General features: G+C 48.4%; 1 protein-coding gene across 1 annotated transcript in view; it reads right to left on the reverse strand.

Moving 5' to 3' along the window:
• ALLC (allantoicase) overlaps nt 1–26,759 on the reverse strand; it is an 823,350-nt gene that overhangs the window by 730,637 nt on the left and 65,954 nt on the right. Inside the window, exon 3 of the mRNA XM_085610751.1 lies at nt 19,406–19,456. Coding sequence (XP_085466877.1) covers nt 19,406–19,456 — 51 coding nt within the window. The remainder of the gene's footprint in view (nt 1–19,405; nt 19,457–26,759) is intronic.

Consider the following 26,759-nt stretch of genomic DNA (forward strand, 5'->3'; position numbering starts at 1 on the left):
AAGGGTTTGCCTGTATAAAAATGGGGCTGTGTCCCCACAGAAACTGTTCTCTGCCAGGATCCTACCTGAGGGGGGCTGCTGCTGCTGCTGGACCGGAGGACCGCCACTTGGACTACCTCCCTGCCTGGAGGCCCAGTGAGCTGGCTCTGGGTCCAGCCTTGCCCCCACCCCTGCCTTGCTGTGTGCAGGGGAGACTTTTTGCTGGACTTTGTTATTATCCTGCTTAAAGCGCGGGGAGCGCTTTATTTGTCCCTAAAGCACTGGGAGCGCTTGATTTGTGGGACCTAGCGCCTGGGAGCGCTTTTTGGCAACCTTTGAGGGGTAGCGCTTCTGTTTCCCTGCAGCCTGGGGCTGCCCGCATTTTGAAAAGGGGATTCCCCCGCTTTTGGTGCTTATTTATAACGGGTGCCCACCCCGCGTTCTGGTAGCCTCTGGTGCCTTTAATTTATAGCGGGAGCCCACCCCGCTCTTCGGAGAAAGCCGACATCGCAAATCACCGCTGCAGCCCGGGCCGGGACATCCCGGAAGTCAGGCGGGCCGGGGGCGGGCCGCCGGGACAACGAGAACAGGAAGTAGGAGGGCGGGAGCCTACCCCGCCTCCCACCGAGGACTCGCGCTGGGTTGAAAGCCCCGGAGCCGGCAGGAGCCTACCCTGCGCCCCGGGGCCCTGAGAAGTGCTGTGAGAGACCACGCGGGAGTCCCAGGTAAGCGGGACTCCGTGTGGGTGGTAGACTCTGCCCTGCCCCCCCCAGCGGCGCCGCAGTAGCGGGCCGCTCCCACGGGGGCCACCCTAACGAGAACGCTGGTGGCGCTCCAACGGAGAGGAGCACCGGTGTTCATTCCCGAGCGGCCCCGCTTGGCAGTGGGCCGCTCCGACGAGGCTCCCTCCCTCCGATCAGGGGACCAGCAACTCGGGGACATTCTTGTTTTTAGAGCCTGCGAGGCTCTGGGGGCACGATTCTTTTTGAGTCCATGAGGAGGACTCCAACACTTGGGGGCATTCTTTTTGGCAGAGCCCAGGGAGGCTCCAAGGCAGGCAGGAGCCGACCCTGCGCCCCGGTGCCCTCACCCGAGCAGAGAAGAGGACGGGAGCAGCGCCGCCGGAGGGGAACAGGAAGCCTCCCGCCGCGTCCAGAGACCGCCTCGTTGCTCCGGTGAGTGAGGGGAGGGTGCCCGGGGCCGCCTGTTCTGTTACGGAGCGCTGGTGCGCTCCAACGGGGCTCGCACTAACTAACGAGCCTGCAACGCCCCCCCCCAGTTATCGCAGAGCCAGCAAGGTTCAGGGGGCCATCTGTGGGAGTAGAGCCTGCGAGGCTCATGAGTCCCCCGTGTGGGACTTCAACGACGGGGAGCCTTGGTCAGTTTGGAGCCGCGTTCGGCTCTACAACGTGTCTGGGAGGCATTTCCTGACCAGCGGAGCGGCCCCGGAAGGCAGCGGGCCGCTCCCACGGACACGGGGGCATTCTTGCTACAGAGCCCACGAGGCTCCAACGTTGGCCCCCATTGTACAATTTAGAGCATTGCACGCTCCCAACGACCGGGGGCATTTTGATAGAGTCTGTGAGACTCCAACAAGGGGCACATTGTTTCTTGAGCCACGGAGGCTCTAGGGGGGCATTCCTAGTTGTTTGAGCCCACGAGGCGCCTCCATTGTCGGAGGACACCCCGAGCCCAGAGAGGGCTCAGGAGGCACGCCGGTGCCAGGTTCCTTTCCCCCAGCTGCCCAGCACTTAGTGGGCAGCTGCCACGTTTAGGTTGTGCCCCGGTACACTTTGGCTGGCGCAGCTTGCGCAGCCTTGCCCCTGACATTGGGACACAGGGCGTCCTTGCCCCTTCAAGGCCAGTTGGCCCAGGGACTGCCACAGATAGTGGCTAATGTGAGTTTTTGCGCCATTGTACCTTTCCTGCACCTCTGAATGTGTTTATGCGTCATGTGCTTTGCTTTACACCGCTGAATGTATTTTATGCATCGTGTGTTTAGTTGCTTAGACCCCTACAGGTATACTTACCTGATGCTAGTGTGATGACGCTGAGGTCATTATTGCGCCAGTAGTTACTGGTTGGGTGCTACATGTTCTATTTTAGTGCTACAGTGATTGTAAGTGCTATGGTCTAAAGTATTATTCCTATTTCTAAAAAGTGCTAATTCCTGACAGTGGTCCATGTGGCCCTGTCCCCTGTATATATAATCCCTTGTAAATTCTGCCCGTGCCTGTTGGCACATTGTAGAGTGTGTGTTTTTATCTAAAGTGTTGTGTATAATACAAAGGTTATTTTTATAGAATACCTTGTGTGGAGTTTCCTTTGTGGTGGGCCTTGGGTGTTGTTGCTGGGTGCGCGCGCAAACGCTTTACACCTCGCCTCAGGGATAAGCCTGTCTGCTCGTGCCAAGCTACCAAGGGGGTGAGCAGGGGTTATCTTTGGCGTGTAACTTCCTTGCCCTGACTAGAGTGGTGGTTTCTGCCTGACTTTGGCGCAAGCCTTAGCCAACCAGAAATCCCATTTCTAACACAAGGGCATAGGTTCTTCACAGGCCTACCAGGGGCTGAAGCATGTATTATGCCACCCCTGGGAAGCAGACTAAATCTGACACCACAGGCCTGCTACTGCAGCCTGGGTGAGGTAGTGTTAGCACTCCTCACTGAGGTATAGGTTCCTATATCTCACCATACACACACATATAAACCTATCAGTCACCCCTAAGGCAGGCCCTATCAATCCTGAGGGCAGGGTGCTTGGTTTACAATGTGAGGGGGTGCCTCTGCATGAGCAGGACCCATCTGCAGCTGGCAGAGTCTATTCTCTGTGGCTGTTTGTGGATGCGGTTAAACCATATACTCTTAAGTGCATTATAACCTACCGGTAAATGCTAACTTTGGAATGACTGCATCAAAACATGTCGTGTTTGGTGTTAAACAACTTTGAATCACATCCCAACTGGTGTGGGAGTATGATCCCACCCTTCTAGAGGGTACGACATGTACCCACTGTGGATACACGGTAGAAATCTGAAAGAGCCCTTGACATCACAAAATAGATGCCACCAGCACAGATACTGGGCTGCCCTCCTGCTGCTGACTGAAACTCGCAGTGGAGGAGGCCCAACAATAGGCATCCTGTCACAGGGAGATGTCACCACCTTCCAGACAGGATTTAGTGTATTGGGGCTTTGTGGGTGCACTCCTAGAGTGCTTTGAAGTCCTGCTCTGGGGGAGCAGTAGGCTCCTCTGTGCATATGCCCACTCAAACCGGTTCAGGGGCTACCTGTCCCTGCTGTGGCACGAAACTGCACAAAGGGAAGGGGGTGTAACCACCCCTACCCTGACCCTCCCAGAGGAGTGGTCATAAAGCTAGTCCCTCCCTTTCTTTTAGTACAATATAGGGAACCCTTGCCATTGCAAACTAGATTACCCTGGACAACGCTTTACAAGAAGAATCCTGGCCCTTCGACGTTCCACTACCTTTGGAAGATGGAAGAATCTCCCTTGGAGTCAAGGAGTGACTCCCCTGCTTGGCAGGCACCAAAAACTCCCGCTGAAGTCCGAAGTCCATGCAGCCCCAGAAGTAGATTTCCTGACTTCTCTATGGCCATTGTGAGTCTCGAGCAGAGCTGAGGTGAGTGGACCCCACGAGTGACGAGGAACAGCAATACCCGGATACCGTGCACTATTCTCAAGTACAAACCCCTTCACGACATTCTACAAACTTGTGCTTTGGACCATTTCTGGTCCAAGCCTCCAGCAGGTTGTGCACCGAAAATCAGAGGCCTACTCTGTCCTGAGTGACCGTGGGCTCCTGTAAAGCATTTCCTCACAAGGCGTCTTTGCGATCCCTTGCCCATTGGCTTGTGGGTCCCCTGAAAACTTCCTGATCAAACCAAAGGGTTTCCCTGGATGCTGCCGGCCTGCCCTCACTTACCTTTGCTGGGTGAGTCCCTCAGACTTTGCTGGCCTGCACCACTGACTTTATTCACTTTCCACAAGACTTGCTGTTGCCAAGGTTTGTTGGCTCCAATCTGGTTGCAAACACCTCAGTAAGCTGCAGACATCATGGGACACTCTGAATCCAGCTGCTGGTCATCGTCGATGCCTCCTGGACCTCGTGGGCAAAGAGTCAAAACACCCTTGATCACCTGAAATCACCCGACTTCCGTGGGCATCCATCTTCCTGGCCCCGGGTCACTGGCAAGTGACTGTGAACACTGTCCCTTCTGCTTTCAGGTCATCTTCATCTTGAATCCAGCCTTGGATTCCACCGGACACTTCCCCAGTCTTCGCAAGCAGCAATTCTTCTTTGGCTTCCATAGAAAACAGCGACGCGACCCGACACTAAAAGACACCTATGCAGCCGGCTTCCCTGGGTGAGGTAACTCGTGCACTCCAGTGCCCTAGTGTGTGTTGGTCCTCGAATTACTTACCTTGTAAGTGGCTTGCTTGTAGACTTCCTCGAAGTACCCTAAAAACTTTAAAAATCCAATTGTGACTTGCTCCATTGAAATCAATAGGGAACCAGCAGCTGTGTTCTCACACTGCACGTGTCTCCCGTGGGTCTTTTACTTACCTGCCTTGGGTGGATTAGTGAAGCCCCAGTGATTCTACAGGCCCTAGGCCTTGTCCCTCTGCAAATCGACTTTCCTAAACCTCGTTTTTAGTATATGGTCTGGTATGCCCCTAGGGCCCCAGCCATATTTGTGCTTAACTTATTGTGAAACATTGATATTTGAATGTGTTCCTGGCTTCTAATCTCATAAAGAGATTAGTAGAGTGTGTCTACATATTTGATATATATACCTGTGTGGTGTCCTTTCATTTGGTAATTCAAGAGATTATAATGTAAAACAATCTGCTTTACATTCCTCAGAGACTTAGCCTGAAGGCTGCTCTCCACAGCTACCACTAGGATAGCTTTCTTTAAAAGGTTGTCTTAAACCTATCTACCATAAGAGTCGAATTGGACTGGTGCAAGGTGGCCACTATAACTAGTAACCAGCATATGCCAGGCCAACTTCATACAGTGGTGGACATGGATGTGGTGGTGGTGGTGGTGGACGTGGTGGTGGTCATGGTGGTGGTGGATGTGGTGGTAGTGGATGTGGTGGTGGTGGAAGTGGTGTTGGTGGACGTGGTGGTGGACGTGGTGGTGGTGGACATGGTGGAGGACATGGTTGTGGTGGTGGTGGATGTGGTGGCGGTGGACGTGGTGGTAATGGTGGTGGATGTGGTGGTGGATGTGGTGGGGCTGGACGAGGTGGTGGACATGGTGGATGTGGTGGTGGATGTGGTGGTGGTGGACATGGTGGTGGTGGACATGGTGGTGGTGGATGTGGTGGTGGTGGACATGGTGGTGGTGGACATGGTGGTTGTTGGTGGACAAAGTGGTGGTGGACAAGGTGGTGGGTGTGGTGGTGAATGTGGTGGTGGACAGTGTGGTGGTGGACATGGTGGTGGACATGGTGGTGGTGGTGGACATGGCGGACATGGTGGTGGTGGACGTGGTGGTGGTGGATGTGGTGATAGACATAATGGTGGTGGTGGTGGATGTGGTGGTGGACATGGTGGTGGATGTGGTGATGGTGGACATAGTGGTAGACATAGTGGTGGGTGTGGTAGTGGATGTGGTGTGGTGGTGGACAGTGTGGTGGTGGACGTGGTGGTGGACATGGTCATGATGGTGGTGGTGGACATGGTGGTGGTAGACATGGTTGTGGTGGACGTGGTGGAGGATGTGGTGGTGGTGGACATGGTGGTAGTGGTGGACATGGTGGTGGACGTGGTGGTGGTGGTGGATGTGGTGGTGGTGGATGTGGTGGACATGGTGGTGGTGGTGAATGTGGATGTGGTGGTGGACGTGGTGGTGGACATGGTGGTGTTGGGTGTGGTGGAAGTGGTGGTGGTGGATGTGGTGGTGGATATGGTGGTGGACGTGGTGGTAGTGGTGGACATGGTGGTGGACGTGGTGGTGGTGGTGGATGTGGTGGTGGTGGATGTGGTGGACATGGTGGTGGTGGTGAATGTGGATGTGGTGGTGGACGTGGTGGTGGACATGGTGGTATTGGGTGTGGTGGAAGTGGTGGTGGTGGATGTGGTGGTGGATGTGGTGGTGGACATGGTGGTGGTGGTGGTGGACATGGTGGTGGTGGACATGGTGGTGGACATGGTGGTGGATGTGGTGGACGTGGTGGTGGTGGACATGGTGGTGTTGGTGGACATGGTGGAGTGGACATGATGGTGGTGGATGTGGTGTTGGTGGACGTGGTGGTGGTAGATGTGGTGGTGGACATGGTGGTGGATGTGATGGTGGTGGTGGACGTGGTAGATGTGGTGGTGGTGGATGTGGTGGGCGTGGTGGTGGATGTGGTGGTGGTGGAGGACATGTTGGTGGTGGACATCATAGTGGTAGACATGGTGGTGGACATGGTGGTGGACGTGTTGGTGGACGTGGTGGTGGATGTGGTGGTGGACATGGTGGGGGTGGATGTGGTGGTGGATGTGGTGGCGGATGTGGTGGTGGTGGACGTGGTGGTGGTGGATGTGGTGATGGTTGACTTGGTGATGGACATGGTGGTGATGGTGGGCATGGTGGTGGTGGTGGACATGGTGGTGTTGGTGGATGTGGTGGTGGTGGTGGTGGACGTGGTGGTGGGTGTGGTGGTGGTGGTGGTGGGTGTGGTGATGGTGGATGTGGTGGCGGTGGTGGGTGTGGTGGTGGTGGTGGGCATGGTGGTAGACGTGGTGGTGGTGGATGTGGTGGTGGACGTGGTGGTGGGTGTGGTGGTGGTGGTGGGTGTGGTGATGGTGGATGTGGTGGGCGTAGTGGTGGTGGTGGTGGATGTGGTGGTGTACGTGAGGGTGGGGGTGGTGGTGGACGTGGTGGTGGTGGTGACCATGGTGGTGGTGGACGTGGTGGTGGTGGATGTGGTGGTGGTGGTGGATGTGGTGGAGGATGTGGTAATGGTGGTGGAAGTGGTAGTGGTGGTGGATGTGGTGGACGTGGTGGTGGTGGACGTGGTGGTGGACATGGTGGTGGTGGACGTGTTGGTGGTGGAGGACATGGTGGTGGTGGACGTGGTGGTGGTAGACGTAGTGGTGGACGTGGTGGTCGACGTGGTGGTGGTGGACGTTTTGGTGGATGTGGTGGCGGATTTGGTGGGGTGGATGTGGTGGTGGACATGGTGGATGTGGTGGTGGTGGATGTGGTGGTGGATGTGGTGGTGGTGGATGTGGTGGTGGGGGACACAGTGGTGGTGGACATGGTGGTGGTGATGGACATGGTGGTGGTGCTGGACGTGGTGGTGGATGTGGTGGACATGGTGGTGGTGGTGGACATGGTGTTGGACATGGTGATGGTGGACGTGGTAATGGTGCAGGACGTGGTGGATGTGGTGGTGGGTGTGGTGGTGGTGGACGTGGTGGCGGTGGTGAATGTGGTGGTGGTAGTGGACGTGGTGGTGGATGTGGTGGTGGTGGTGGACATGGTGGTGGTGGTGGATGGGAGCATGGACATGGGGGTGGTGGTGGACGTGGTGGTGGTGGACATGGTGGTGGTGGTGGAAGTGGTGGTGGTGGTGGATGTTGTAGTGGTGGTAGACGTGGTAGTGGTGGTGGACTAGGTGCTGGTGGTCGTGGTGACAAATAGTGAAAAAAGGTAAAAGCAAAACACAGAGTGAATGATAAAAAAAGGAAAGCATGATAGAGCACGAGGGAAGAAGTGATGAGAAAACTGTCATAGTAAAAGCAAAACACAAAGTAAATGATAGCCGTGTGCGAGTGAATAACTAATGCTGCTATTTTAAAGCACATGCGTGCTTGTCACAGTAAAAGCAAAACACACTGCTGGTACTGCAATCTGTGTGTTTGCTGGCCCGGGAGTGGTGCATGCGCGCTCAGTTGGCTCTTTTTGGAAGCACACACTTATGCTTGTGGGCGCGCCCTGCACATCGCCTGCAAGGTGGATGCCGCGACAGGCACGAGTATGTGCTTCTAAAAAGTGCAAAATGACGGCTAAAGGTCCTACATGCGCTGCATAGGCGAGACCTTAAAATGGCACACTGTTTTGCTGTCATGGTACACAAAGTAAAAACAATCATCCAGCTCGACCCAGTAGACTTGAGCAAGTGCTGCACATATTATATCCAGTACCAAATATTCTAACACACAAAGTTAATTGGGGATCCAAGCCACAATATGCAGGTGTTATTCGTTGGCAACAGGAAAAAGGCAAAAGACGTTGGCGCATATACGGGTGGTTACAAACTGATACCGGGGCCTGAAATGCTGCCAACAGTTCCCACGCAGTATCAGAATGCCAAGGGGTACTAATAGGTTTTGTGCTTCATGGTCATCAATTATTGGGTGTCACAAACTTGGACTGAATAAACTGATGACACATTCCAGGGGCATTGGAGCATGTGAGAAGTTGGCCTGGTATATGCTGTTCACTAGTTAAAGAGGACACCTTGCACCAGTACAATTCGACTCTTATGGTAGTAGGTTTAAGACAACCTTTAAAGAAAGCTATCCTAGTGGTAGCTGTGGAGAGCAGCCTTCAGGCTAAGTCTTTAGAGGAGTGTAAAGCAGCTTGTTTTACCATATAATCTCCTGAATTACCAAAGGAAAGGACACCACACAGGTATATATATCAACTATATATGTATTTTTTACTAAACAACTCTCTGCTAATCTCTTTATGAGATTAGAAGGCAGGAACATATGCACAAATCAACGTTTCACAATAAATTAAGCACAAATATGGCTGGGGTCCTAGGGGCATACCAGGCCATATACTAAAAAAGAGACTTAGAGATAACGGGACAAGGCCTAGGGCCTTCAGAAGCGTTGGGGCCTCACAAAACCACCCAAGGCAGGTAAGTAAAGGACCCACGGGGGACGCATGCAGTGTGTTAACACAGTCGCGAATCCCTATTGACTTCAATGGCACAAGTCGCGATTGGAAATTAAGAGTTTAAGGATACTTCGGGAGAGTCTACAAGCAAGTAACACAGGAGCACCATAGTGCTGGAGTTACCTCACCCAGGGAAGCCGGGTGCATAGGTGTCTTTTGGTGTTGGGTCGCGGCGTCGTTTTCAATGGGAGCCAATGAAGACTTGCTGCTTGTGAAGACAGAAGAAGTGTCCGGTGGAATCCAAGCCTGGATTCAGAAGAAGGAAGACCTGAAAGCAGAGGGGACAGTGTTCAAAGTCACTTGGCAGTGACTCGGAGCAATGAAGATGGATGCCCACAGTCGTCGGGTGATTTCAGGTGATTCACAGGTATCTTGACTCTTCAGCCACGACGTCAAGGAGGCGTCGATGACAACCAGGAGCTGGATTCGGTGTGTCCCACGAAGTCTGAAGCTTACTGCGGTGTCGGTGACCAGTTTGGAGCCAACAAGCCTTAGTAACAGCAAGTCTCGTGGAAAGGATAAAAAGACAGCGGTGCAGACCAGCAAGAATTGAGGGACTCACCCAGCAAGGCTAAGTCAGGGCAGGCCTGGAGCAATCAGGGGATCCTTTTGGAACTGTAGAAAAGTCTTCCAGGGACCCACAAGCCAACCGGCAAGGGATCGCGAAGACGCCTCAGGAGGATCCACTCAACAGGGGCCCACGGTCACTCGGGACAGGGTAGGCCTATGAAAATGTGGAGGGATCCCTGCTAGAGGCTTGGACCACACATGGCCCAATGCACAGGTTCGCAGAACGTCGTGAAGGGGTTGCACTCAAAAATAGTGCACGGTACCCAGGGATTGTGGTTCCTCGTCACTCGTGGGGTCCACTTGCCTCAGCGTCACTGGGGACTCACAATGGCCTTGGAGAAGTCAGGCAATCCTCTTCCTGGGCTGCAGGGACTTTGGGCTCCGGTGGGAGCGATGGAGTTTGCGACCGTAGTTTGTAGTTTTTGGTGCCTGCCAAGCAGGGGAGTCACTCCTTAACTCCAAGGGAGATTCTTCCATCTTCCAGAGGTAGTGGAACGTCGTAGGTCCGGGATTTGTCTTCAGAGTATCGTCCAGGGGTATCTAGTTTGCAATGACAAGGGTTCCCTAACTTATACTGGAAGGAATGGAGGGACTAGCTCCATGACCCCAACTATGGGAGGGTCAGGGGAGTGGGTGGCTACACCCACTTCCCTTTGTCCAGTTTTGCGCCAGAGCAGGGGCAGGTAGCCTCTGAGCCGGTTTGAACTGCTGTATGCACAGAGGAGCCTACTGCTCCCCAGTGCAGAACTTCAAAGCCCTCTAGGAGTGCACCCACCCAGCCCTAATACTCTAAACCCTGTCTGGGATGTGGTCACACCACCCTGTGACAGTATACCTATTGTTGGGCTTCCTCCACTGCGAGTTTCAGTCATCAGCAGGATGGCAGCCAAGTGTCTGTGACTGGTGGCATCCATTTTCTGATGCCAGGGTTCTTCAGGATTCTACCGCGTTTCCACAGTAGGTACATGTCTAGCTCTCTAGAAGGGTGGGATCATACTCCCACACCAGTTACTGGTGTGGGGGTATGATTCAAAAGCATTTGACACCAAACACGACATGTTTTGATGCAGCCATTCCAAAGTTAACATTTACCGCGAGGTTATAATGCACTTAAGAGTATATGGTTTGACCGCATTCACAAACAGCCCCAGAGAATGGACTCTGAGAGCTGCAGAGGGGCCCTGCTCAGGCAGAGGCACCCCCTCACATGGAAACCAAGCACCCTGCCCTCAGGATTGATAGGGCCTTCCTTAGGGGTGACTGATAGGTTTAAATGTGTGTGCAGGAGAGATATAGTGAACCTGTATCTCAGTGAGGAGTGCTAGCACCACCTCACCCAGGCTGCAGTAGCAGACCTGTGGTGTCAGATTTAGTCTGCTTCCCAGGGGTGGCATAATACATGCTTCAGCCCCTGGTAGGCCTGTGAAGTACCTATGCCCTTGGGACCTAAGGTACCATATACTAGGGACTCATAAGGCACCACAGTATCCAATCACTAGTGCACCTAATATGCACTCCATGTTGTTTAGAGAGAACAGAGAGGCTGGGGATCTGATTAGCAGGGTCCCAGCCAGACTATAGCCAGAAACCTCAGAATAAAAGAGGGGGCAACATAAGAGGCAGATCCTACTCTCCTACAGAGCACCTTAGTTTAGAGGTAGGGTGGAACTTGAAGGCGCGCCAAAGGTAAGCCCTTCCGTGCCCGTCTGCGCCTGGACCGTGCCTAGGGCCACGCCCCCTGGCCCCTTCGCCAAAGCCCAAACCCCCCACGCCGAACCTTTATCTTAAACCTCTGAACAGCTCAAAACTATAACTAAATCCAACAAACACCCACGGAGCTGCCATGCTATCGTACTCGAGCATTTGGACCAGCCATCCTTCCAGTGCCCCACCTGTTCTTTTTCCTTAAACATCACACATCTTCCATCTTTACTACTCTCTAAACCACAATCCACAACCCAGGAATCCATCTGCTCAGCTCTTATAAACACTCGGTCCTAAATCTCATAGAAGACCTCAAATTAGACCTCCTCTTTGTAACCGAAACCTGGGAGACCCCTCCTGTGGCCCAGACTTCTACACAGCAACTCCTGAGGGTTTTACGGCTAGCAGATTTGACAGAACCTCCAAAAAAGGAGGAGGCCTTGCGAAAATTCATCGGGATAATTACACAGTGAGCACTGCACTTATTCCCACAACTATCTGTGAAGCAATCAGCTTCAATATCATGATACCACACTATCTTCCATTTAAAGGCATCCTCCTATATCATCCCCCTGGCTCCCGAACAGAATTTCTCTCCTCTATGGGCTGTCTATTAGAACTAGTAGCAGGAGAAAACAACTTCTCCATCCTCGGAGACTTCAATTTCCATCTTGAAGCCCGTGACGATCAAGACACCTCAGCTCTCCTAGCTGAAATTGAAGCGGTAGACCTCAAACAACTAGTCTCCTCCCCCACACATACCGCTGGCCACACTTTAGATGGCATTTTTTCTAATGATCAGCAAATCTCTCTAGGGAATGTTATTCCCCTGCCATGGACGGACCACTGCGCAGTCCTATTCAAAATTCAAACTATTACCACTACCCCCCTGCCAACCAAACCCATATCTCCCAGGTATTTTAAAGCATGGAGCAATATCGCCCCATTAGAATTCAAAGCCAATTTATGTGCCAATCAACAAGTAGTTCCTTCCGATCCTAATTTAGCAGCTGACATCTACACCAAATGGATCTCCGATGCCAGCAACACGGCCGTCCCCATTAAAAAAATCTCCAACAATAGGAAAACCCTGTCTGACCCTTGGTTTGACGAGACACTTAGGCTCCAGAAACAAATTTGTAGACGCCAAGAATGACGCTGGCGACTAGAGTATTACCCTGTGGAGAGGTGTGGCTCACTGGTTAGAGGCGGCAGATCCGCAAGCAGAGAATCGGCCAGGGACCAGGGTTCAATTCCCGACGCGGCAGGGTCGTGGACCAGGGTCAAAACGGACTCGATAATTCTCGCCTCGGTACCTACTCTAACCAGGAACACACTCGGCAACTCTGGGCATTAGCTTGCCTCATCTCCACAACGGCCCCCCACATTCGCCGGGGATGCCTGGTTTCACCTTGGAGATACCCAGGAGGGACCATCTCACAGGGATAGCCAGGACGGGTTCCCCAGCGGTCTACAGCGCCACGACGCCTCAGGGCAGCAGTGCGCTTTACAAGACACATACATTTACATTTACCCTGAGCAAAAACTGCTCTACAAGCTGGCTTTATCCAAATATAAACATCTCCTCATCACTGAAAGAAGTAAATTTTATCTTTCACAAATTGAATCAGCACAAGATTCGGTCAAACATATGTATCAGGTAGTCACTAGGTTGTTTGGACAAAGTTCCACCTCCTCCACAGTTGCCTCCCAAAATCTCTGTGACTCTCTGGCAACCTACTTTCAAGAAAAAGTCAGTAACATATACGCCAAATTCGCAAACCACATCTCTAGTGATACACAGACTACCCCTTCTCAAAAACTTAAAAACCCCACCTGCACTACCAATGCTTCCTCCATTGACAAAAGTTGTCCTTGTTTTCCCAGATCTGGTATCCCACCTACTCACCACCATTAACTCCGGCTCCCGTAATGATCCCTGTCCACCGTCTATCCTTAAACTGTTCCCTGATATCATAGGCACTAACTTAGCCGACATCTTTAACTCCATGTTCAAAACCGGCACATATCCCTCCATCTGGAAAAAAACACTTTTCAAGCCCCTGATAAAAAAGACCAACCTAGATCCTTTAGACGTCACTAGTTACAGACCTATTGCCTGCCTTCCCCTGCCAGCTAAGATTGCCAAGAAGATCATGAACGTTCAGCTATCACACTTTATTTTTTTTATTTTTATTTTTTTTAAAAACCTTTATTCTTCAAAAACATGGACACAGCTATTCAGCCGACATCCCGGAGGTTCCGCAGCTTTGAGAGAGCAGCACAAAGAAAAGTCCACAGTGCAGAGAAGGAGAAGCAATAAAGGTTCTGTTTTAAATAAATACAAACTCACACAAAACCCCAGCAAGGCGAAGGACACTGAATACCACTGGTGATTGCCCCCCAGGGGAGAGCAGACCCCCCTCGTCTAACAGTCACAATACTGTGTTAAGAGGAAAAAGGGGGAAAAGCAGAGGCCCAAAAAGTCAACTAACCATCAGATACATATACAAAAGCTGGAAAGAATGTTAAGGAGAGAGCTGTTCATCAGGGGGATCCAAATCAGGGGCGAGACATATGCCCCCCCTATACTGGTTCCACCGCCCCCAAATGGCGTGCCACTTCCGGGGGCGCCCCCTAGCACAATATACTGTCTTTTCCCTTAGCATACTCCAGTCCATGTTTTCTTTCCACGCAGTCAACGTGGGGGGAGACGCAGAGCCCCACAGGCGCGCGATGTCTCGTTTAGCCACCATATTACCCAGAGTCACCCACAGGGTCTGTGCCTCATCGTGATCGGTAGGCCCCCAAACATTCAGGAGACAGCACCGCGCCTCCGGCTGCATAACAATGCCCGTCACCTCCCCCATCACCGTATGGACTCTCCTCCAGAATTCCATGATGACGCCACATTCCCAAATAATATGCATGAAGGTACCCACCATACCGCAGCCCCTCCTGCATAAACCCTCCTCAGAAAATCCCATATGAACCAGCCTTGGCCCCGTAACATAGGTTCTATGGAGTATTTTGAGCTGCACCAGCCTCAGATGTGACGGGATCGCAACCTCCTTAGGAGAGGAGACCGTAAACTGCCAATCCTCGTCATCTAGTTCGAGTCCGTCCCTAGTCCATTGGTCCCTCAGCCCCAACAGCAGATCCGCCCGAACATTTATCAATTTCTTATATATGAGAGAAATCGTACTCTCCGGCATATGGCCGTCGAGGATCCGATCCTCCAACGGAGAAGACTCAGGCACCTTCTCACCTTCTACGAGGACTGACCGCAGGGCATGACGCACTTGAACATAGCGGAAGAACTCGGATTTCCCCAACTCATACTCCTGCTGCAGCTCTTCAAAGGACTTCACCCTCCCCTTAATCAGCAAATCTCCAACCCTGGAGATTCCAATCAAGTCCCATTTATCAAAACCCTTCGTATGCCAGAGCCTTCCCAATTTTTCAGATTCAAACAACGGGGTAGCTAAGGTGAGCCTATCCTTCCAGCCCAGCGAGTCAGTCGCCAACCTCCACACGCGCACCGCCACCCCAGTGGGCCCCGTGAGGGACGAGTCAAGCGTCCGAGAGTACAACGCTCTGTGGTAATTCCCGCCGCGCAGCAACCATCGGTCCATGGCATAGCCAGGGCTTAGAGCCGGACCATAGAAACCATGATTAATCGCGCTCAACTGGGTGGCCCAGTAATAGCGTCGAATGTCCGGAAGCGCGATACCCCCGTCGTACCACGGAAGCGTCAATTTTGCGATCGATATGCGCGGCCGTCCATCCCACAACAACGATCGTTGGAGGCTTTCAACCTCCCTGAAGTAACTGGCCGGTACCCAATCAAGGGTATTCTGCAAGGCGTAAAGGAACCGGGGGAGAGACATCATTTTAAACAAGGCGGCACGCCCAACGAGGGAGAGCAGCAGCCTCCGCCAGCCCGCAACATCCCGCCGCAAACGCGCCAGTGGAGGGAGCAGGTTTCTCTCATACCTCAGAGTGGAGTCAGTGGAGATAAAAATCCCCAGGTACACAAAGCCCTGCTGGGCGATCCGGATCGAACAAGTTCGCGGGACCGGCGGGGCCTCGCCATTCAGAACATACAAATACGATTTACTCCAATTGATGACGAGTCCCGAGTTCCTGCCAAAGGACGTCAGAACGTCACAAACCACTATAAGCGAGTTCTTAGGCGAGGCGAGATATAACAGGATGTCATCGGCATAGAGCGATATACGGTCCTCGTGCTCGGGTGACCATCTAAGTCCACGTATATCCGGATGCCAGCGTATCCACGCCGCCAGTGGCTTGAGGGCAAGGGCGAACAACAAAGGCGACAAGGGGCAACCCTGCCGAGTTCCCCTCCCAAGCTGGAACGGAGTCGACGCCCGCCCGTTTACCACTACACTCGCAAGAGGGCCCTCATAAAGCAACCTCACCCAGCTCACAACACCAGGGCCAAAGCCGAACTTGGCAAGCACAGCCCACAGATATGCCCATTCCACCGTATCAAAAGCCATCGTGGCATCGAGCGATGCCACAATAGCTGGTTCTCGGAGCGTGCCCGCCCTGGCAATCACTCCATGGAGACGCCGAAGGTTTAACGCTGTATTACGGTGCGGGACAAAGCCGGATTGATCCGGATGGATCAATTCCCCGAGCACCCTGACCAAGCGGCTTGCCAGTATTTTAGCCAGAATTTTCGGCTCAGCATTAAGGAGTGATATTGGCCGATAGGAGGCACACTTTTCTCGGGGTTTACCCTCCTTGTGTATTACAACAATCGTCGCCAGTCTCTGATCCAACGGAAGGGACCCACCCCCCCGCGCCTCCACAAACATGGCGCGCAGGTGGGGGGCAACCCTATCCGGGAACAGCTTATACAAGTCAATCGGCAAACCATTAGGGCCTGAGGCCTTGCCCGAGTTCAGCGCGCGAATGGCACCTGCCACCTCATCGACCGTTATGTCACCATCGAGATCATCTCTATCCACATCAGAAAGGCAGGGCAGAGCGATGTCACGCAGGAGGTCAAGCGAATCCTCGGTCGGCCTATCCGAAACTGAGGCATAAACCATACGGAAATAATCTGAAAAACACTGTACTATCCCCTCAGGGTCAACAACCACCTCTCCCCCCTAGCTATCACACTTTATTGATCAAAACAATCTTCTGGATGAAACCCAGTTTGGATTCAGAAAGGGCCATGGCACCGAAACTGCTCTTATGAAGGCCTCTGATGAAATCAGAAGAATACTTGACGGTAGAGGGGCCGCCATCCTGATTTTGTTGGATCTCTCTGCGGCATTCAACACGGTCGACTACGTAACTCTGATCGACCATGTCGCGGCAGTTGGGATCTCTCATAATGCTAAGGCTCTCCTGGCTTCCTTCCTGTCTAACCGATCGCAATTGGTCACACTTGGTAACTTCAACTCATCGCCGTTCGCCTTACCTTGTGGTGTTCCCCAGGGATCCTCTCTAAGTCCGACTTTATTTAATATCTATGTGACTGACTTGGCGAGGGTCATTAAATCCCACCACCTGGGCCTAACCTCCTATGCAGACGATACACAACTAGTCTTAGCGGTCCACAATGACGGTGCTAAAATTGCACACAACTTCCAACAGGGAATGCTTGCAATTAGCACATGGATGGCAGATAATTGCCTTAAATTAAATTCCAACAAGACGGAGGTTATGATCTTTGGCAATCTCCTCCCTGCCTGGTCCCCCATCTGGTGGCCATCAGAGTTGGGGCCACCTCCGCTACCTGTCGCAAAGGTAAGAAACCTAGGGGTCAACTTCGATAATAAGCTATCATTTATGCATCACGCAAATGCAGTCGTCTCTGCATCCTTTTTTATCTTCAAGATGATAAAGAAACTCCTCTCTTTCCTCCCCACCACTGCAGCTAAGACCCTTATCAGCACATTAGTCATGTCCAGGATTGACTACCGCAATGGCCTCTTCAGCTATGCCCAGGAAAGAGTCCTAAATAAACTACAGCTGGTGCAGAACGCAGCTGCCAGACTGCCGACGGGCACCCCCAAATTCAAACCAATTTCCAACGTGGTGCGACAGCTCCACTGGTTGCCCGTCAGAAACAGAGCTAAGTTCAAGGCCCTCTGCATCGCTTTCAAAGCAATTCATGCTACTGGACCAGAGTTCTTAAAAACTTCCCTATGTCCCTATACTCCCTCAAGATGCTTACGCTCTTCAACAGCAAACCTCATCACGGTACCACGAACAAAGAAAGCATCCTGGGGCGACAGATCTTTTCTAGTCGCCACCACCAAACTGTGGAACAGTCTCCAGCAACATATCAAGACTAGCCCTTCCTTACTTTCATTCAGGAAGCAAATAAAGACCTGGCTCTTTAACCAATAGTCATTTGTTTTTTCTGCCTGCAAGCTCAGTCTACAGCGCCTAGACACCCACGGGTAGTTGTGGGCTCTACAAATTGTATAAATAAATCTTTAAACAGTGGTTTCGCTGACACTGTGCCCATTCTAGACTGATGTGAATATATGTCGTTACTACACATGCTTTACATCACATGCCATTACAACGCAGTTGTTACAGCGACCTCGTTGTTACATCGTGAACCATTACATCGCAAGTCGTTACAATGACTTGCTGTAGGGGGGGGGCGCTGGACTTAGGAATAGTATAATTTACTTTTCCTACTCCAGTTTGTGCAACAACAGGAAAGGTGTTGGATTGTAAATCCAACACCTTCTGCCCCCTATAGCAAGTCGTTGTAACGACTTGCGATGTAATGGTTCACAATGTAACAACGTGGTTGTTGTAACAACCATGTTGTAATGGCATGCGATGTAAAGAATGCGTAGTAAATGCTATTTCCCCAGCAATGCAATGGAAGGCGGCATCGGCATCGGCACCGCTGGTGACAGCGTGAAGAGGTGACGAAGATGACGTCTCCCGAAAGGCTGGACATCAGGGGACACACAGATCACGTGGTGGGACGTTAGTGATCCCGCTGTGAAGACCCCATTGTCACAACAGCACGCACAACACACTGAGGCTTCTACAATTCCACTTCTGTTGCAATAGTAACTACACTGCAAAAATGCCCGACCATGTTACAGACAATGATTAAGACTTGTGTTTATTGTTTTCACGGACCTGTAAAATTTCAATACAGAACAATAAAAAAAACAAAAAAACAGTGGTTTCTCAGGGACAATAATTCGTAGGGCAATATTTAGAAGGGTCTGAGTTCAACTGACCATGTCTAAGAGGTTTAGGTTGAGGGAAGAAACCCTAAAGTTCATATCAGACTTAGAGAGACTTATAGCGGTCCGCACAAATCTAAAAGAGGGGTGTTCTTGAGGGCACGCTGATGGCACATTGCAGGTTCACAGGAAAGTGGAGTCCTTCATCGTCTCCAGCACGTTACTGAACCACCAATCATGAAGCTGTTGCACCTAGCTTTCTGCTTCTATCAACATCAACTGGGCTTTAGGTTCACATGAGTCCTGTGCAGGCTTTCCTAAGTGTTGCCCACTATGCAGGGCTCAGTCAGTCACCTGCTGCCTTCGGCTGGTCCTCCAGGTCAGAACCCTCCAATGCTCTCCAGCTCCTGTTCTCCCCATTAGAGCCAGCAGCAGGGCCTTCGTCTACAGGATCTAGCCTTCCGGATAAGTTGTACTCATCTCAGCAGATTCTTGAGAGTAGTAGCTCAAAATGAATACAAATATTAGGTCGGAAGGCCTAGTGCTTACCTAGCATGGAGTACACTGGTGGGAGGTCTGCACTCAATCAAAAGCTGGTCCACCGCCAACATCACTAACTCCATTAAGAGCAGGGACCCGTTTGACAATCCTTTCCTGGACCTGCTATAATGAATGGGTGGGGATAGATGCAAATGGGCAAAGGATGTGAAGTGAAATGCCACGATTACTTTCAGAATCAATTAACTGAGCGGTCCAAGCAGTCAAACCGCTATCACCTGTATCTTGGTGCAGCCTGATTGATTTGCAATATCACATATAGGTTTAAAAGGTTTCGAGAGCATTTTTTTCTCAGTATTATAATGTTCCATTGGAGGCTTCCTATTGGTCAAAATGTTGCTTTTCTGAATGAGACAATTGCACGTAGGAGATGTTCTTACACCTATTTCGATAATACTGTCTGAATTCTAATTTACGTTCATCAAACAATACTTCATGGACATCTTGAATAAAGGACCAAATTAACATACCTTTAAGAGATTTTCCGCAGGTGCAAAAAAATCATCCGTTGCAAACAGAACCTGAAAAGGTGGCAAAAGCACAATCTAAGAACTTTTGTTTCAGAATGCTTTATTTCCTGTCGAGCATTCAGGTGAAATGAATTGTGTCAAGGCTAAATCATAACAACCATTTGCAAAGCCAAAAGACCTGGTTTTAATGTACCAACTCCTGGAAGCTGCATGTATGTGTCGCATTAGCACATTAAAGCCATACCTGTTGGCTTGGTCCTTATTTTTTTGTAACGGTTTCTGGTTTTGAAGCTCCTTCGAAACAACAATATTTAAAATCATGTCATAATGTAAAGTACTTATTGCACATTTTACTCATAAACGGTTTTCCTATGTTTTCTAAGTTATTTTTGAAAATGGTCGCAAGTTAGGATCAATGTTTTACAAGTAAGTTCTTTCTTATGATAGCTGTTGCATAATGTATTGTTAATTAAATAGCATATTAAGGGTTTCTGCATTCCACAACATAGTTTCTCAACCTGCTTTCTGGTGCAGGGTTTCGTCTGCTGCTGCTGTTTTCTGTTACAAACGTTCCCTTTCACAATTTGTATTTACTACTGTCTCTTCATTAAAAGGTCACTGTACTAAAAATCTGCCCACTAATAATCTTTGGCCCAAATTGGGAGATTTTGCCAGAGCAGTCGCTCAAATTTTTGAGCTCTGCTAAAATGGTAGTATTCTCTATTTGTGGATCTCAATATAGGGTGGCAATGATGGGAGAGCAATAAACAGTGCTGTATGTTTATTGCCAATAGTGCCTAAACCTAGATAGCCTAAAAATCCTTGTAGAGCAACTTTGTTATTGAAAAGAGTGTGATTGTACGATCCAGCACTCTTTAATCCAGCCCCTAAGTGCCAGTGCTGGAGCGGGTAGTACAACATTTTGTATACCCCCCATTCTGCATGTTAATATTAATCTGAATAATCAATTAATTGTAATATTATTAATTTGTTTGCAGTGATAACTCACCAACTATATTAACAAGAGAATTACACGTGGGAATTGCACTTTGCATGGCTATATTAATTGTGAATTAACTTGTGTACGCATATTAATAGTAGAAAATTAGAATATTATATGTTATATGTTGCTTTAAGTGATGTATTTGTGATTTGTGCTTTATTCAGTGAGTACCAACCGCTCTGAGTGTTGCTTCTGCTAGATAAATACACACACATATGGGTATTAGTAAGGGGATAACATTTTATTAGTCATTTCCATCTTTTAATTACGTTTTTGTGTTTCTTTTGCTTAAGTTGTCCATTTCGGCCTAGACAAGATGGCTGAACGAGACGTTAAACGTGACTGCCTTGACAACACGAGGTTCTGGGCGAAGTGCGCATGCGTCACCGCCAGCAACAGTGGCCTGGACCTGACCCCGGGAGAACATGTACCCTCCAAGGTCATTCCGGGAACCCGTCCAAGACTAAGAGACAATGCTCAATTTAAAAGCCGGAACAAGCAAGTTTGATGACTTCATCTTTCAACACCCTGAGAACTGCTCATTGCCAGTCGAAATTGGCCAATTAGAACTCTCTAAATCCAATCTTGATACAATTTTGTTAGTATTTTCATTATAATGCAGGTAGGGAATTAGGGTAGGGGCGGCTCGCTCTATCTCAACGCTACGCTATCGGCTTGCTCTTTGACGAACTCGATTTCCTGACGTTATGCTGACTGAGAGGACGGTGATACTGCTGGACAGCTGTTATCCTGAATGTATGAGAGACTGAATTGCGGCCTAAACTTTGCAGAAATTTCTCTTTGACTGACTGACTTAGAGGACGACGTTAGCCAGAATAGGTAAATATGATGCTCTGAAATGCTGATGATGATTTTAACATTTCCTTCAACTTTTCTTAGATAAAGAATAATTTATTAATTGACAAATGTGTTTTATTGATTATTTGAAGAAGTAGATTAAGAGAAAAGTAATAGAGCAAAGGTAGACGAGTAAATCATCAAGTACCAACTCAACTAAATGATCTATCTCCGTATGGGAGGGATATCTTAGGTTTAATGTCAATGTGTTTAAGGTGAGGTAAAGGTATTCCTCTCATGTCAGCGTTGTGAAACGTATTTTCCCTCAGTAAACCGGTCAACCGAGTGTAAGTATATTGGTGTTATGGGCCCCACCAATGAATGTATGTGAGTAAATTGAATGACGAGGTAGTTGGTCTGTGCCGAAGGGGGAATTTGACGTTCAGCGCTACATCAGTTTTCTGGTAGCAAGACAATGGTTTTTATTGTTTTGGTTTGGTGATTATTGCTTGTAAATAGCTTATTGATTATTTGGTTATTGATATTGGTTTATGTACTAACACTCTATGTTGAGTCGTGTTGAGTTTTATGTTGTTTGCACGGCTTCTAGGATGTAGGAAGTCGGAAGTTTGTAACGGTTCCATAGTAGAGCAGAGGTAAGCGGTGCTCTTGGGAAAAATTGAATTGTTGTTATCCTGTAGGTACACAGGAGAAAACGTGTAACGAATGAAGTTGCATGACGCATTGTCTGGGTTCGATTCAGTGACATCGCTGTGTGTTGCCATTAGAGACATTTTCTGTGTGAGAGAAGTGTGTATGTTAGCGAAGGTTACCTGTGAAATTCTGGTCTTAGGTACCAGGGATCCAACTGGCATTCCGATAACGCTTATCACTGGAAAGGTAATAGGTACTCTCTGAGCTTGTTAGAAGGACAAAGGAGAGGTAAGCGCTGCTTTGTTAACGTATGTCATAATTCTGTAGTAGGACAGACTGTTCGCTGTTCTCGGGAAAGACAGGATTTTGTGTGAATGTACTACCTTTTCATGTGTGAAAGTGCGTAAATGTAAAGGCATTCGGGTTAATTGTGAAACTCTAGTTTTATTTCTCAGGAGCATTGGGTCTCCAACTATGTGTCTTAAATACTAGAGAAACAGTTAGCTAATGCTTGTTAGAAGGGTAAAGTAGAGGGATGTGCTACTTTATCAACGGAAGTAACGGTTCCGTAGTAAGGCAGAGGTAAGTGCTGTTCTCGGGAAAGACGGAATTCTCGTGGGAAAGGTCTATTGCTATTCTTTGGTTAGCGAAGCGGACAATGGAGACGTTTTCATGTTGTTACTAACAGAATTGTAGAAATTGAAACAAAAACTTACTGAGCAGATTTGTAAAGGAGGGGTAGACAGGAGCAGGAGCTGCTGCAGCGGCTGCTGACGTCAGAACGACCGCGCTGGGATTGGACAGTCGGTCAGAAACATAAAACGTTCCGTATTAGTGCGTTAGTGCGTGCCACGCTAGGAGTGGAGAAATACAGGGTGACGTGAAACGCTCCCTATTGGTGCGTTAGTGGGAGTCGCGCTGGGATTTGAGAATTGTGACAGTGACGTAGACGCTCCGGATTGGTGCGTTGGTGTGAGTCTCGCTGCGATTGGACAGAATAGCGGTACAGTTGTAGGGAGAAACTAGTGAGACGCGAAAAGAAAGGAAAATGTATTACGATCCACCAGAAAAAGAGAAAAAGTCATGGTTCGGAAAGATTAAGAAGTGGTTTAAGAAGTCAAAACTAGGGAAGGACAGTTACTTCCTCCACCGAAAACCCCTGCATCTTTAATGATTGCAAAATATGGATATCACACCTGTATTTGGTTAGACAACTGGGTTAAGTATACGAAGGAGGACGGAGTATTAGCTTTTCCAGAACATGGTTCATTTAATTTGGCTGTTTTAAGAAATTTAAGAGAGAAAATTATGAATTTAGAACCGAGACCTAGACTGACTCAATTTGAAGCCTTGACGGAATGGGAAGACGAAATGCATGACCGAGAAAGACAGAGAAATGGTAGAGGATATAGGTACTTGTTTGGCACATCGTACAGACATGAGACGCATGATGATCGAATGAGAAGGTGGCAGAATGCAAGTATGACTGAGGGTTTGTTTCCCATAAGAACTGAAGGAGAGCATGAAGGACGAAAGTGTGTAGAAAAGAGGCATAATGTAGAATTGAGAGGGTGTGGAATAATTGAATCTGAGGGTGATGTTCTTGATGATATGTTCTATAAAAATCCACCACCATACCGACCAGAACCAGAAATATTAACTCCAAGTGCCCCAATGAAAGAAACAGTACGAATCATAAAATCGGAACCAGAGTTCCAAGATTAGGAAGAAACAATTCTGCGCTGGGATGCCTCCGGGTAGCCATGCGCTATACAAGAACATCTTCATTCATACTAAAGAGGTAGAAAAGAAGTCTGGAGTAAAATTGGAAGGAAAAAATTCAGCAGAATTAGCCAAAACAACCCTAGAACTAACGGAGAAAATAAGAGAATTAACTAAGAATTTGGAAGCGGTAACTGAACCAGTAACGATAGGTCCAGTAATGCCTATTTTTGACAAGCAAAAAGGCAGTGAACATTGTTTGACAGTCCCTTATAAAAGTAATAAATCGGTTGAACAACCAAGAATGAGTCAGAGTGAGAATCCATGGAGACAGACTATGAGTATGATTGAACCGAATTTTTCAAACAACCCGTTTGTAGGTCAGAACTGTGCAGAGAAACGTAGGACAATGATAGAGACCATGTCAGAAACACAAAAAGATTTTGGACAAGGAAATGTAGAAAAGCCAGTAGGGCCATCTACAGAGGAGTTGAGTGAATGGTTGAGAAGCTTGCAAAAGAAAGACAAGTAATCTCAGTCAATAGATGTAGCTAAATTACGAATGGTACTGGAAGAATTAATAGTAGGAACTATTCCGACAGAGAAGTTAAAAACGTACCAAGATGAGGAATTGTTATTTCTGTGCAAAAGCGTAACATGGAGAGCGAAAAATCTTCATGAAAGATTAGGAGATGTGGCAAATGAAATGGGCATTGATATGGAAAAGGTAAAAGCCTCACAGAAACCCTATCGAGTAGATTTCACTGAAAAAGACATTGAAAACATGAATACCACAGGAAGAATAGGTCAGATTGTGACAGAATACCCTATGAGAGAGATTCCAGGAGGAGGATATGTGCATGTCCTATGGACTAGACAGGATATTTTGTCATTTACGAATGACTTCCCTCGACTGCGTGAAAAGCCCGTTGAGTGGTATAGACAGGTAGACAGATTTGTGAAATTATCGAAAGTATTGTGGATTGATTTGAATAGCCTTTTTGATATAATTGTACCAGCAGATTTATGGACAGAATGCAAAATAGTAATAGATTGGCCAACACAGGAATACCCAAGGGATCCTAAGACAGGAGCTCCAGACCCTGAGGTAATGAAGAAATACGAACAGGTTATGGCATTTTTGAAGAACAAAGTACCCCCTAAGGAGACAGATTGGGTGAAAATTGACAAAACACATCAAGAAAGCAAAGAATCGGTACATTCCTATTATGAGAGGTTAATTTTAGCCTTTAAACAATTCAGTGGAGATGAGAATTTGAGTGACAAGGATTTGAGTCATTTCGTATACAGGTTTGTATATGGTCTTCGTCCAGAAATTAGTGAAATGATAAAACAGCATACAGTAGATTGGCAAAACAAGAAAAGAGACGAAGTATTGAGACATGCTAAATATTTCAGTGATGAAATTGAAGCAAAACAGCGAAAACTAAAAGAGAAGGCAATGTGGGCACAGGTAAAAGTAGCAGAGAGACAGGAAGCACAATTAGTGGAACAAGCAGGATCAAAACCGAGATTTAATCTTGGGAAAAATAAAGGGAATATTGAGGAAGCTAAAAAGAAATTTCCGTGTCATAATTGCGGTAGGATAGGGCATTGGAAATCCGAGTGTAAGAATCCACCAAGTACTAATGATGAAAATTCATCCTTGAATCCACAGGTGCAGAATGAGGTGAGTGGTCAACAGCACCGACAACAGCAGGGTGTAACACAACAGAATCAGGTGCCAAAACCACCTTTTCCACAGAACAAAAATTGCCAGAAGTATAGTAAGGAGGATGTATTCTACAACGAAGAACAGGTAAATAAGCCGCAACGCGCTAGCGCTGCTTCGCAGTATTGGCTGCAACGCGATGAAAGTGATTCAGAAGAGGGTTATTGACGGTGCCGAAGGGAGGAAGAAGAGTGCGTACTTGGCGCAACTCTAGAAGTAGACCAGACAGGCCCATTTGTAGATGGGAAAGTTAATAATGAAAATATTACTTTCTTAGTTAATACTGGTGCTACTCGATCAACTGTTAGATCAGCTGATGTTAAGAATCTTCCTCTCTCGGATGAAACGATCCAAGTAGTTGGGGTCTCCAACAGACACATTAAAACTTACCTTACAGAACCAGTAAAAGTTATTATAGGGACATTTTCTGAAATGCACAGATTCGTAGTGTGTGACACTAGTCCTGTGAACTTGTTAGGTAGGGATTTATTGTGCAAAATGAATTGCACTATATTTTGTACTCCAGATGGAATAGCCTTTGAAACACCAGATGATGATGTGTTGTATAAAATGACATTGGCAAATAGAGAGAAAGAGGTTACAGGAACATATGCTGTATTCAACCCTGACGAACTACCAAAAGAATTGAAACAATCAGTAAAAGCAGAAGTTTGGGACTTCACAGGAGAAGATGTAGGATTGATGAGGAATATAGATCCAGTAAAGATAACTGTAAAAGAAGGAGTAAGTTATCCAAATGTTCCACAATATAAATTGACTCCTGAAATAATCGAAGGAGTTACTCTTGTGATTGAGAAAATGATAAGGCAAGGAATTTTGAGAGAAATAATGAGTAGCCCATGTAATTCACCGATAATGGGACTGAAAAAGCCTAGTGGGAAGTTCAGAATAGTGCAAGATCTGAGAAAGATAAACAAAATTGTTGTACCATGTTGTCCCATTGCACCAAATCCATCTGTGATTTTGTATCAGATTCCTCATGATGCAGAATGGTACACAGTGATTGATTTGTGCCATGCATTCTTTTCCATCCCATTACACCATGACAGCCAGCAAATTTTTGCATTTCGTTTCGGCGAGCGTATTTTGACGTGGTGCCGAATTCCACAGGGGTATACAGAAAGCCCCTCAATATTTATTCAGCTATTGAAGAAGTCTTTGGAGAGTCTAGAAATGCCTGAAAATTCAGTACTAGTCCAGTATATCGATGACCTACTTGTGGCATCGAAAACTCGTGAAGCTTGTGAAGTAGACACGGTAGCTTTGTTAAATCATTTGGCAGATGGAGGGCTAAAAGTGTCACCATTTAAACTACAATTTTGTAAAAGAGAAGTCCAATATTTGGGACACAGCATTGAGAAAGGACACAGGAAAATAACCATAGACAGAATCAGGATCATAAAAAGAATGAGTCCACCAATGAC

The sequence above is a fragment of the Triturus cristatus genome, chromosome 6 (assembly GCF_964204655.1).
Source record: "Triturus cristatus chromosome 6, aTriCri1.1, whole genome shotgun sequence".
Taxonomy (NCBI): Eukaryota; Metazoa; Chordata; class Amphibia; order Caudata; family Salamandridae; genus Triturus; species Triturus cristatus.